This window comes from Zalophus californianus, chromosome 5 (genome assembly GCF_009762305.2).
Source record: "Zalophus californianus isolate mZalCal1 chromosome 5, mZalCal1.pri.v2, whole genome shotgun sequence".
NCBI lineage: Eukaryota > Metazoa > Chordata > Mammalia > Carnivora > Otariidae > Zalophus > Zalophus californianus.
The window spans coordinates 125,078,954-125,093,106 of NC_045599.1; the positions used below are offsets into that span (position 1 = coordinate 125,078,954).

General features: G+C 38.8%; 1 protein-coding gene across 6 annotated transcripts in view; it reads left to right on the forward strand.

Moving 5' to 3' along the window:
* Positions 1-14,153, forward strand: part of CPLANE1 (ciliogenesis and planar polarity effector 1) — a 138,992-nt gene that overhangs the window by 54,385 nt on the left and 70,454 nt on the right. For all 6 annotated transcript variants that reach the window (XM_027605163.2, XM_035727616.1, XM_027605170.2 and 3 more), the window contains exon 26: positions 497-1,400. In XM_027605163.2, coding sequence (XP_027460964.2) covers positions 497-1,400 — 904 coding nt within the window. The remainder of the gene's footprint in view (positions 1-496; positions 1,401-14,153) is intronic.

Below are 14,153 nucleotides of genomic sequence, written 5' to 3' on the forward strand. Positions count from 1 at the left end.
AATTCTAACCTATTGGACCTTTTGTTTTCCAGAAAAAAATTCATGTTTTTAAAAGTGAAATTTCTATAAACACATTTCAGTCTTTTTTTTTTTTTTTAAGATTTTATTTATTTATTTGACAGAGTGAGCATAAGTAGGGGGAGCAGCAGGGAGAAGGAGAAGGAGGCTTCCCTGCTGAGCAAGGAGCTTGATGCGGGGCTCGATCCCAGGACCCTGGGATCATGACCTGAGCCGAAGGCAGACTCTTAACTGACTGAGCCACTCAGGTGCCCCCATTTCAGTCTTTTTTAACACAAGTTTCCCCCTTCTGGTATTAATGTGTTATGTTTTTTTAATCAGAATATTCATTTAGTCTAAGCCCCTCATTTGAAAGGTATTGAGCATTACATAAAGATATATTATTCAATCAGTGGAGAAAATTTTTGTTGTCAATTCTAACGTGTGTTTTAGTGATTAAATCTTTAATTTTGTCTTTTTCATTTTTTTTTTTTGCTAGAGATGCACCAAATCATGTGGAATTAACATTGATTGATAAGTCCAATGAAAAAAAGAAGATACGTAATCAGAAAGATAATCTTGAAAGAAAAGATCATGAAAAGTTATTACAAAATGCACTTCCTGTAATAGGTGTTTGGGAATTTGAACGTGATGATGATGAATATATTAAATTTCTTGATCTCTTCTTGAGTTATGTTCTTGAAAGAGACCTCCTTGATTCCAAGGATCCTGGCATTCCATTTCTAACCAGTTTTTCTGGACATCTTAGAGAACACGAACTTAATTCTTTACTTTTTGATGTACATACAACATTAAAACGACGTCAAGGCAAAACCAAAAGCCAGAATGTGTTTAGAGCTGGCTCCTGCTTTGTTGCTTCTGAGTCATATGAGTCTGAAAAATCAGAAAACCAAGCACTTTCAGCTTCAGTACTGGTTACTCAAGAAATCTGGCCATTTTTAGAGAACCCTTTGAATGAAGTCGATAAAAAGGAAGGGACAAGTGGATTGTTCGGTTTAAAACAAAAGTCAGTTTATAGAATACAAGATGACAGTTCAGAGAAACCTGTAATCCAGAGATTGTCAAACCATATTTTTTGGACTCCCAAGTCCACCAAAACTAGAAGATGTATTTTTAAAGCAATTCAATGCAATGATGTTAACCCTCAAGAAGATCTTCCTCTAGCACTAAACAGCACATTTAGCAGTATAAGAAGGCTGCTGGAATGGATGATAAGGTGGTCTAATAAAAGACTGCTCTGTGATCCTAGTCTCACTGAGTCATCCTGTGAATATAGTCCCGTCATTCGTGTAAAGACCTCTACAGCTGCCGTTCTTACATCATTGTGGCTTTTGGAACAACCATATTTTGCTACATGTAAGGCAAAAAATGCCATTTTTAAGGTAAGTACTTGAATTCTTTATTGTATACAATTGAGAATTCTCATTGTAGATTAAAACTTTTTTTATATTTATCCATCTGTTAAAGAGTCATCCAGTAACAAAGTTAATGACAGTGTTGATTACAATCTGCATAACCAGATTTTTTTTTTTCTTCAAGCGATTCCTTTAATTCTCAAAAATAATTAGGGTAAAATGTTTTCATAGAGGCTTTGAGGTTTTGAGGTTTTATGTGTGTTTATAAAAAAGAAAAAGGAGGAAAAATAATTTTAAGTAATACTATGAGTGGTATTACATTTATATTCTTTTTATTTTTTTAAAGATTTTATTTATTTATTTGAGAGAGAGAATGAGATAGAGCATGAGAGGGGGGAGGGTCAGAGGGAGAAGCAGACTCCCTGCTGAGTAGGGAGCCCGATGCGGGACTCGATCCCGGGACTCCAGGATCATGACCTGAGCCGAAGGCAGTCGTTTAACCAACTGAACCACCCAGGCGCTCACATTTATATTCTTTCTCTTTCAACTTTCAGGTTGGTTCAGATGAAGGACTAGGCCTCTACACAGTTTTTATTACTGGTGTCTCATCATATGCATTAGGGGATCATTTTTCTTATAGTCTTGACTAGAATTTAGAGAACCAAACCTAGAAACGCAGATAGGTACCAGTAGAGAAGTTAGTGCTTATTAGCTATTTTTTCTTTTCTCTACCCGGTGGCAACTAGCAGGCTGCTCTTTTAACCTGTTTGCAAGAACAGATATTTTTACATAAATATCTTTTGATTGAGTGGTTGCTGTTGCACTGGAAAAGAAACTACGGAGATGAACTTTTTGGAAAACCAATTTATGTATGGTAAAGTAGTTGGGAAATGGACTTTTTTAATATTTGGAGAATTCCAATAGTTTCTAATTTTTTCTGTTTTATTTTCCCCTCAGCTTTATTGAGGTATAAATGGCAAAATTTTAAGATATTTGAAGTATACAGTGTGATGATTTAATAGACATATACATAGGGAAAGGTTTCCCTTCATCTAGTTAACACATTCAACACCTCACATACTTACTTTTTTTTTTTTTTTTGGTGAGACAAGTTCTACTCTCTTAGCAAATTTCAGCTATAGTTACCATATTACATTAGCTCCTCAGACCTTACTTAATTTATAACTTAAAGTTTGTATAGGCATACCTAGTTTTACTGTACTTTGTTTTATTATATGTTGCAGATACTGCATTTTATACAAATTGAAGACTTATAACAACCCCGCATTGAGCAAAATCTGTACCATTTTCTAATAACATTTGTTCACCTCGTGTCTCTGTCACATTTTGACAATTCTTGCAATATCTTAAACTTTTCCATTATCCTTATATTTGTTATGTTGGTTTATGACCAGTAATCTTTGATGTTACTAGTGTAATTGCTTTGGGGCACCATGAACCATGCCCATATTAGATGATGAACTTCATCAATAAATGTGTACGTTTTGACTTTACCACCAACTGGCTGTTCCCCCATCTTGCTCCCTCTCCTTGGGCCTCCATGTTCCCTGAGACACAACAGTATTGAAATTAGTCCAGTTAATAACCCCACAATGGCTCCTAAGTTTAGTTCAAGTGAATCTCACTTTTAAGTCAAAACTTAGAAACAGTTAGGCTTAATGAAGAAGGCATGTTGAAGGCTGAGCTAGGCCAAAAGCTAGACTTCTTGCAACAAATAGTTAGCCATGTTGTGAATGCAAAGAAAAAGTTCTTGAAGGAAATTAAAAGTGCTAGTCCAGTGAACACATGAATGATAAGAACATGAAACAGCCTTATTGCTGATATGGAGAAACTTTTAGTGGTCTGGATGGAAGATCAGAGCAGCTACGGCATTCCCGTAGCAAGGTCTTGTCCAGAGCAAGACCCTGACTCTTCAATTCCATGAAGGCTGGGAGAGGTGAGGAAGCTGCAGAAGAAAAAATTGAAGCTAAGCAGAGGTTGGTTCATGAGGTTTAAAGAAAGAAGCCATCTTCATAACATAAAAGTGCAAGATGAAGTAGCAAGTGCTGATGTAGAAGCTCCTGCAAGGTATCCAAAAGATCTAGCTAGAATAATTAATGAAAGTGTTTACACTAAACAACAGATTTTCATTGTAGACAAGATAGCCTTATACTGGAAGAAGATGCCATCTAGGACTTGAATAGCTAGAAGGGAAAAGTCAATGCTTGGATTCAAAGGACAGGCTGATTCTCCCACAGGTGCCATTGAGCTTCCCTGTTCATTAGCATACAAGCAGAGGCAGCTGCTGCAGGCAGCTAACTGGACCCCACTTTTTGCTGAGCTTTACATAAACTCCAAGCCCCTGCGCATTTGTGCAACTGCCCTTCTGGGATAAACTGGCACCAGCCTTAGCACAGCAAGACCCTCCTACAGAGGATTAGTGTGGGTCCATGCCAGGTCCCTAAAATTTGGAGTTTTGAAACCCAGCTGGTGTGCCTGAGATAAAACAGGAGCACTGTACCACCAGGTGGGCAGATGGCTCAGACACAGGGTGAAGGCAAGGATCTGACAGAAGCCTGGGACACAGGAGGGGAGATTGTTTGCTCTTCTGTGAGGGCTTCCTGAACAGCGGTAGGCATGAACTCCCCTGTCCGGGGACAAGAGAGCAAGCTGATGCCATTTCCTCCTCCTCCCCCCACCCCCAGTCAGCACAGACGAACTTCAGTGAGCAGCATGGCACCCCACAGTGGAGGCTTGAACCACTTACACCAAGCCCCACCTCTCTGCACTCTGCAGGTGCTTCTGAACTAAGGCAAGTATGCCTGAGAGTCAGAGCAGCAGCTGCCCTGCGCTCCGCCCCCCGCCAGAAGATCAGCACAGACCCCCCCCACATGCATTAAGCCTACTGACCATAGAGTGCTACAAAGCTTAAGGTCTAGGGGAAATAGGATCTAGCCCCTTTCTTTCAGCACATGCAGGGAGGGACAGAGGGGAAGGAGAGGTAGAGAGAATCTCACGCCCTCCGTGTTGAATGTGGGGCCTGACATGGGGCTCAGTCCCCCAACCCTGAGATCATGACCATAGCCAAAATCGGAGTCAGATGCTTAACCGACTGAGCCACCCAGGCGCCCTGGACCTGGCCTTGTTTAAGCAGACTAAAACACACCTAGTTAAAACTCGCCACACCCTGGACAGAGTCCAAATACTCCCCACTGCAGGAAAGGAGAAACTCTGCAGAGGACCTACCTGAGGGAAAGAGTAGCCAAAACATAACAGCAGGGTGCACACAGCATACCACCAGAAACACTTCATGAAGCACCAGGCCTTGGACAGTATAGAACCTCTTCTTAATATAGCTGTTACTCTCAGCAGCAGGAAACATAGCTGGCTTTCATAACACACAGAAGAGAGACCTAGACAAAATGCCAAGATGGAGGAATTGACCCCAAAAGAAAAAAGAGGTCATTGCCAGGGATCTAATCAAAACAGAAGTAATATGCCTGAACTGGAATTTAAAACAACAATCCTAAGAATACTGCTGGGCTTGAGAAAAGCATAGAAGACACCAGGGAGTCCCTTACTGCAGAGATATAAAACAAAAACTAGTCAGACCGAAATAAAAAATGCTATAACCAAGATGTAAAATTGACAGGATGTATTGACCACAGGATGGTAGAAGCAAAGGAATGAGTTAAGTTATGGAAAATAATGAAGCTGAAAAGAAGAGGGAAAGATTGGATCATGAATGTAGACGTAGGGAACTCAGCAACTCCATAAAGTGTAATAATATCTGTATCATAGGAGTCCCAGAAGAAGAAGAGAGAAAAAGGGGCAGAAGAATTATTTGAACAAATTATAGGTGAAAACTTTCCTAATCTGGGGAAGGAAACAAACATCCAAATCCAGAAGGCACAGAGAATTCCCCGTCAAAATCAACAAAAGCAGGCCAACACCAAGACATATTATAGTAAAATTTGCAAAATACAGAAATAAGGAAAGAATCCTGAAATCAGCAAGGGAAAAAACCCTAACTTACGAGGGAAGACACATAAGGTTAGCAGGTCTTTTCACTGAAACCTGGCAGGCCAGATGGGAGTGGAACGATATATTCAACATGCTGAATGGGGAAAATATGCAGCCAAGAATACTCTGTCTAGCAAGGCTGTCATTCAGAATAGAAGGAGAGATAAAGAATTTCCCAAACAAAAACTAAAGGAGTTTGTGACTAAACCAGCCCTGCAAGAAATAGTAAAGGGGACTCTGAGTGGGAAGGAAAGACCAAAAGTAACAAGGACCAGAAAGGAACAGAGACAATCTACAGGAAAAGCGACCTTAGGGGTAATACAGTGACACTAAATTCTTATCTATCAGTAATCACTCTGAGTGTAAATGGACTAAATGCTCCAATCAAAAGACATAGGATATCAGAATGGATAAAAACAAAAACAAGACCCATCTATATGCTACCTACAAGAGACTCATTTTAGACCTAAAGACACCTGCAGATTGAAAGTGAAGGGATAGAGAACCATGCTAATGGATGTCCAAGAAAGCTGGAGTAGCCATACTTATATCAGACAAACTATGTGTGTGTGTGTGTGTGTGTAGAACGAAACTTTAAAAATTTAAATTAGCCAACATAGCTAACCAACATCATTCTTTTTTTCAAAGATTTTATTTGTCAGAGAGAGAGAGAGCGCGCGCGCACAAACAGGAAGGGACAGGCAGAGCAGGCAGAGGGAGAAGCAGGCTCCCTGCTGAGCAGGGAGCCCGATGAGGGACTTGATCCCAGGACCCTGGGGTCATGACCTGAGCCGAAGGCAGACGCTTAACCGACTGAGCCATCCAGGCATCCCCAACATTGTTAGTTTTTGATACAACGTTCAATGATTCATTAGTTTCATATAACACCAAGTGCTCATCACATCACATGCCCATTAATGCCCATCAAACAACTATTTTAAACAAAAGACTATATATAATAAGAGATGAAAATGGGCACTTTATCATAATAAAGGGTCTATCCAACAAGAAGATCTAACAATTGTAAATATTTATGCCCCCAACTTGGGAGCACCCAGATATATAAATCAATTAGTAACAACATGAACAAACTCATTGATAACAATACAGCAATAGTAGGGGACTATAACACCCCACTCACAGCAATTGATCATCTACGTAGAAAATCAACAAGGAAGCAAGGGCTTTGAATGACATCATGGGCCAGATGGACTTAACAGATCCGTTCAGAACACTACATCCTAAAGCAGCAGAATACAGATTCTTTCCAGTGCACATGGAAGATTCTCCAGAATAGATCACATACTGGGTCACAAATGAGGCCTCAAAAAGTACAAAAAGATTGAGATCATACCATGCATATTTTCAGACCACAATACTATGAAACTTGAAGTCAACCACAAGAAAAAAATTGGAAAGACCACAAATATATTGAGGTTAAAGAATATCCTACTGAAGAATGAATGGGTTAACCAGGAAATTAAAGAAGAAATACAAAAAATACATGGAAGCAAATGATAATGAAAACATGATGGTTCAAAACCTTTGGGATGCAGCAAAAGTGGTCATAAGAGGGAAATACATAGCAGTACAGGCCTACCTCAACAATCAGGAAAAGTCTCAGATACACAACCTAACCTTACACCTAAAGGGGCTAGAAAAGGAACAGCAAATGAAGCCTAAAGCCAGCAGAAGAAGGGTAATAATAAAGCTAAGAGCAGAAATAAATGATAGAGAAACATAGAAGCAAACAAAAAAACAGATCAATGAAACTAGGAGTTGGTTCTTTGAAGAATTAACAAAATTAGTAAGTCCCTAGCCAGACTTACCAAAAAGAAAAGAGAAAGGACCCAAATAAATGGAATCATGAATAAAAGAGATCACAGTCAACACCACAGAAATACAATTATAAGTGAATATTATGAGCAATTATATGCCAACAAATTAGGCAATCTGGAAGAAATGGATACATTCCTAGAAACATATAAATTACAAACCTGAAACAGGAGGAAATAGAAAATTTGAACAGACCCATAACCAGCAAAGAAATTGAATCAGTAATAAAAAATCTCCCAACAGGGGCACCTGGTTGGCTCAGTCAGTTAAGTGTCAGACTCTTGATTTCAGCTCAGGTAATGATCTCAGGGTTGTGAGATCGAACCTTGCATTGGGCTCTGCACTGGGTGTGGAGACTGCTCAAGATTCTCTCCCTCCCTTTCCCTCTGCTCCTCCCCTCTCCCTCTCAAATAAATGAATAAATAGATAAATACTAAATAATAAAATCTCCCAACAAAGAAAAGTCCAGGGCTAGGTGTCTTCCCAGGGGAATTCTACCAAACATTTCAAGAAGAGTTAATGCTATTCTTTTCCAAGTGTTCCAGAAAATAGAAATGGAAGGAAAACTTCCAAACTCATTCTATGAGACCAGCATTACCTTGATTCCAAAACCATAGACCTCACTAAAAAGAATTACAGGCCAATGTCCCCGATGAACATCGGTGCAGAAATTCTCAACAAGTTACTAGCAAATCGAATTCAATAGTACATTAAAAGAATTATTCACCCAGGCGCCTGGGTGGCTCAGTCCTTAAGCGTCTGCCTTCGGCTCAGGTCATGATCACAGGGTCCTGTGATCGAGCCCTGCATCGGGCTCCCTCCTCTGGGGGGAAGCCTGCTTCTCCCTCTCCTACTCCCCCTGCTTGTGTTCCCTCTCTCGCTGTGCCTCTCTCTGTTAAATAAATAAATAAAATCTTAAAAAAAAAAGAATTATTCGCCATGATCAAGTGGGATTTATTCCTGGGCTGCAAGGGTAGTTCAGTATTCACAAATCAATCAACATGATACACCATGTTAATAAAAGAAAGGATAAGAACCATATGATCCTCTCAATAGATGCAGAAAAAGCATTTGACAAAGTACAGCACCCATTCTTTTTTTTTGGAAAAAAAATTTTTGAAGATTTATTTTAGATAGACGGCATGAGTAGGGGGAGGAGCAGAGGCAGATGGAGAGACTCTCAAGCAGACTCCCGGCTGAGCATGGAGCCCAATGAGGAGCTTGATTCCACAATCCTGAGATCACTGCTTGAGCCAAAATCAAGAGTTGGCTGCTCAACCAACTGAGCCACTGAGATGCCCCAGTACACACACATTCTTGATAAAAACCTCAACAAAGCTGGGATAGAGGGAACATACCTCAACATCATAAGGCCATACATGAAAGACCCAAGCTACTATCATCCTCAATGGGGAAAAACAGAGCTTTTCCTCTATGGTCAGGAACAAGACAAGGATGTGTCTACTCTTACCATTGTTATTTAACCTAGTACTGGAATTCCTAGCCTCAGCAATCAACAAAAAGAAATAAAAGGCATCCAAATTGGCAAGGAAGAAGTCAAACTTTCACTATTTACAAATGACATGATACTCTATGTAGAAAACCCAAAAGACTCCACCAAAAAATTGCTAGAACTGATACAGGAATTCAGCAAAATTGCAGGATATAAAATCAATGCACAGAAGTCTGTTGCATTTTTATACAACAATGATGAGGCAGCAGAAAGAGAAATCAAGGAATTGATCCCATTTACAATTAAAAACTGTAAGCTATCTAGGAACAAACCTAACCAAAGAGGTAAAAGATCTGTACTCTGAAAACTATAGAACATTTATGAAAGAAATTGAAGATGACACAAAGAAATGGAAAAGCATTCCATACTCATGGACTGGAAGAACAAATATTGTTAAAATGTCTATACTACCTAAAGCAATCTACACATTTAATGCAATTCCTATCAAAATACCAACACCATTTTTCACAGAGCTAGAACAAACAATTCTAAAATTTGTATGGAACCACAAAAGACCCTGAGTAGCCCAAACAATCTTGAAAAAGAAAACCAAAGCTGGAATCACCACAATTCCGGACTTCAAGCTATATTACGAAGCTGTAATCAAGGCAGTATGGTACTGGCACAAAAACAGACCCATAGACCAATGGAACAGAATAGAAAACCCAGAAATGGACCCAAAACTGTATGGTCAACTAATCTTCAAGAAAGCAGCAAAAAATATCCAATGGAAGAAAAGAAAGTCTCTTCAACAAATGGTTGGGAAAACTGGACAGCTACATGCGGAAGAATGAAACTGGATCACTTTCTTACACCATACCAAAAAAAAAAAGACTCAAAATGGATGAAAGACTGAAACGTGAAACAGGAATCCATCAAAATCTTAGAGGAGAACACAAGCAGCACCCTCTTTGACCTCAGTTGCTGCAACTTCTTACTAGGCACATCTCTGGAGGTAAGGGAGACAAAAGCAAAAATGAACTATTGAGACTTCATCAAGATAAAAAGCTTCTGCATAGCAAAAAAAACAATCAATAAAACTAAAAGGCAACATGCTGAATTGGAGAACATATTTGCAAATGATATCTGATAAAGGGTTAGTATCCAAAATGTATAAAGAATTTATCAAAGTCAACATCCAAAGAACAAATAATCACCAATCAAGAAATGGGCAGAAGACATGAACAGACATTTTTCCAAAGAAGACATCCAGATGACTACCAGACACATGAAAAGATGTTCAACATCACTCATTATCAGAGAAATACAAATGAGAACCATGATGAGATACCACCTCATACATGTCAGAATGGCTAAAATTAACACAGGAAACAACAGCTGTTGGCAAGGATGCAGAGAAGGGAACCCTCTTATGCTGTTGGTGGGAATGCAAGCTGGTGCAGCCACTCTGGAAAACAGTATGGAGGTTCATCAAAAAGTTAAAAATAAAGCTACCCTGCAACCCAGCAATTACACTAGTAGGTATTTGTCCAAAGGATACAAAAATACTGATTCAAAGGGGCACATGCACCCTGATTTTTTTTTTTTTTTTAAGATTTTATTTGACAGAGATACAGCAAGAGAGGGAACACAAGCAGGGGGAGTGGGAGAGGGAGAAGCAGGCTTCCTACAGAGCAGGGAGCCCAACACGGGGCTCGATTCCAGGACCCTGGGATCATGACCTGAGCCAAAGGCAGATGCTTAATGACTGAGCCACCCAGGCGCCCAACACCCTGATGTTTGTAGCACCATTATCAACAATAGCCAAATTATGGGGGCACCTGGGTGGCTCAGTTGGTTAAGCGACTGCCTTCGGCTTAGGTCATGATCTTGGAGTCCTGGGATTGAGTCCCACATTGGGCTCCCTACTCAGCAGGGAGTCTGCTTCTCCCTCTGACCCTCTTCCCTCTCATGCTCTCTATCTCTCATTCTCTCTCTCTCAAATAAGTAAATAAAATCTTTAAAAAAAAAAATAATAGCCAAATTATGGAAAAAAGCCCAAATGTTCATTGACTGATGAATGGATGAAGAAGTGGTATATATATTCAGTGGAATGCTACTCAGCCATCAAAAAGAATGAATTCTTGAATTTGCAATGACATGGATCAGAGCTAGAATGTATTATGCTAAGCAAAGTAAGTCAGTTAGAGAAAGACAAATACCATATGATTTCACTCATATGTGGAATTTAAGAAACAAAACAGATGAATATAGGGGAAGGGGAAAAAAGTGAGGGAGGTAAATCATAAGAGACCCTTAACTATAGAGAACAAACTGAGGGTTGCTGGAGGGGAGGTGGGCAGTGGATGCCTAAATATGTGATGGGTATTAAGGAGAGGGCACTTGTGATGAGCACTTGGTGTTGTATGTAAGTGATGAATCACTAAATTCTGCTTCTGAAACCAATATCACACTATATGTTAACTAACTAAGAATTTAAATAAAAACATAAAAAAGAAAAGACATGATTAGTCAAATAAAAAAATAGGGGCACCTGGGTGGCTCAGTCAGTTGAGTGTCTGACTTTTGAATTTGGCTCAAGTCATGATCTCAGGGTCATGAGATCAAGTACCTTGTTGGGCTCCGCTCTCTGTGTGGAGTCTCCTGGAGAGTCTCTCTCTCTCTGCCCCTCCCCCACCCACACAATCAATCAATTAGATCTTTAAAAAAAAATAAAACAGAAGAAAAAAGGACAGGCTGACTCCCTTGTTAGTGGCTAATGTAGCCAGTGTCTTTAAATTGAGGTCAATGCTAATTTACCATTCTGAAAATCCTAAGGCCCTTAAGAATTATGCTAAATCTACTCTGCTTATGCTCCATAAATGGAACAACAAAGCTTGGATGTCAGCCCATCTGTTTACAACATGGTTTACTGAATATTTTAAGCCCACTGTTGAGACCTCTTACTCAGGAAAAAAAAAAAGTTTTCTTTAAAAAGATGACTGCTTACTGACAATGCACCTGGTCGTCCAAAGGCTCTGATGGAGATGTACTGGGAAATCAGTGTTTCATGCCTGCTAACAACTACATCCATCCTATAGCCCATGGATCAGGAGTAATTTTGACTTTCCAGTCTTATATTGAAGAAGGTCTTACATTTCATAAGTCTCTACCTGCCATAGATTGCTGATTACTCTCATGGATCTGGGCAAAGTAAATTGAAAACCTCTTGGAATGGTTTTCAATTTCAATGGAATGTTCCTTTGTCTCAAGATATTTTTTTTACTTCCTTTTTTATTTCACCTTTGACTCATTGATTCTTCAGGAGCATGTTGTTTAATTTTTGCGTATTTGTGATTTGCATAGTTTTCTTCTTGTAATTGATTTCTAGTTTCGTATCATTGTTGGAAAAATGCTCAATATGATTTTAATTTTCTTAAATTTATTAAGACTTGTTTTTATGGCCTAACATATAATCTCTCCTGGAGAATGTTCCATATGCCCTTGAGAAGGATGTGTATGTTGCTGCTATTGAATAGAATATTTTGTAAATGTCTGTTAGGTCCATCTGATCTATCATGTGGTATTGAACTCCTCTACTGTTGTTGTATTGCTATTTCTTGCTTCCTACCTGTAATATTTGTTCTAAATATTTAATTGCTTCTGTATTGGCTGCATAAATATTTGCTAATGTTAATTGTTTTTGATGGATTGACCGCTTTATCATTATATAATGTCCTTCTTTATCTCTTGTTACATTCTTTGGCTTAAAGTCTGTTTTTTTCTGATATAAATATAGCTACCCCTGTTTTCCTTTTATTTCCATTTGCATGGAATATTTTTCCATCTCTTCACCTTCAGTCTCTATGTGTCCTTAATGCTTAAATGAATCTCTTATAGGCAGCAGATAGTTGGGTCTTCCTCTTTTTATCCATACAACCATTCCCTGTCTTTTTTTTTTTTGTCAATGAGGAATTTATCAGAAAGTTGCAGGAAAATCTTATGAAATCTATTTGAGGAAATACAGCTGGTCATTATGGCAACTGGAGAGTCACCAGTGAGCTCTTCTTTTTGTCTCCTTATTTTGGGGAACACTTTACCTCTCATTTCTACTTCTCTTTGCAAGAATATTCCATTCTCTGTGTAAACTCTCTTCCTTTTTGAGACACTTTTTCTGCTCTTCTAGACCTGCCCGTTTCACTAAGATGTGGCTACTTGTGATCCTAACTCCATAGAGCCTTATGGTTCCAAGGCCAGTGTGGCTTGGCTGTATGTTCCATGGCATTCATATTTTTGAGAAAGACTGATTGGCTCAGCTTAGGTCAGGTGACCATCTGGTCTGTTCAGCTTTGGTAGTAGTGCAAGGTCAAGCAGAATAAAGAAAGTTGCTCAGACCTAAGCCAGGACTGTTAGGAGAACGCTCCCTGTCTTTCAATTGGAGAATTTAGTCCATTTACCTTTATTTTTATTTATTCTTTTAAGATTACTTATTTATTTTAGAAGAAGAGAGCACGCAGTGGGGAGGGACAAAGGGAGAGGGAGAGAGAGAATGTCAAGCAGACTCCCTGATGAGCATGGAGCCTGACACAGGGCTTGATCTCACAACTTCGAGATCATGACTGAGCGAAAATCAAGAGTCAGACACTTAACTGACTGGACCACCCAGGCACCCCTCATCCATTTATCTTTAAATTAATTATTGATAGGTATGGACTTAATGTGATTCTGTTGATTTTTTTTCAGGTTGTTTTTTAAGTCCTTCCTCTCCTGCTCTTCTCTTTTGTTATTGGATTATTTTCTGTAAAGATATGCTTTTTTTTTTTTTTTGTATGTCTGTTGTAGGTTTTGCTTTATGGTTATCATGAAGCTTACATAAAACATGGTGTATTTATAATAGTCTATTTTAAGGTGATAACTTATACTACATACAAAATCCCTACATCTTTACACTCTCTCCCACATTTTTATGTTTTTGAATTAAAAATTTGCATCTTTTTTACATTGTGTATTTATTAACAAATTATTATAGTTATTTTTAATACTTCTGTCAGTCTTCATACCAGAGTTGTGTTTTACCCACCACCATTATAACACTAGAGTATTATGAATTTATATATTTACCTTTACCAGTGGGTTTTATACTTTCACATATTTTCTTGTTACCCATTAGTTTTCTTTCAGCTTGAAGAACTCCCTTTAACATTTCTTGTAAGGCTGGTATAATGGTCATGAACTCTTTCAGTTTTTGATTTTCTGGGAAAATCTTTCTCTGTCCTTCAATTCTGAAGGACAACTTTACTGGGTAGTGTATTCTTGGTTAGCAGTTATTGTTTACCCAGCATTTTGAATATATCATTCCACTCCCTATAGCTTGCAAAGTGTCTACTGAAAAATATGCTGATAGCACTAAGGGGGTTCCTTGTAGGTAACAAATTGTTTTTCTTTTGCCATTTTTAAGATTCTTTAGC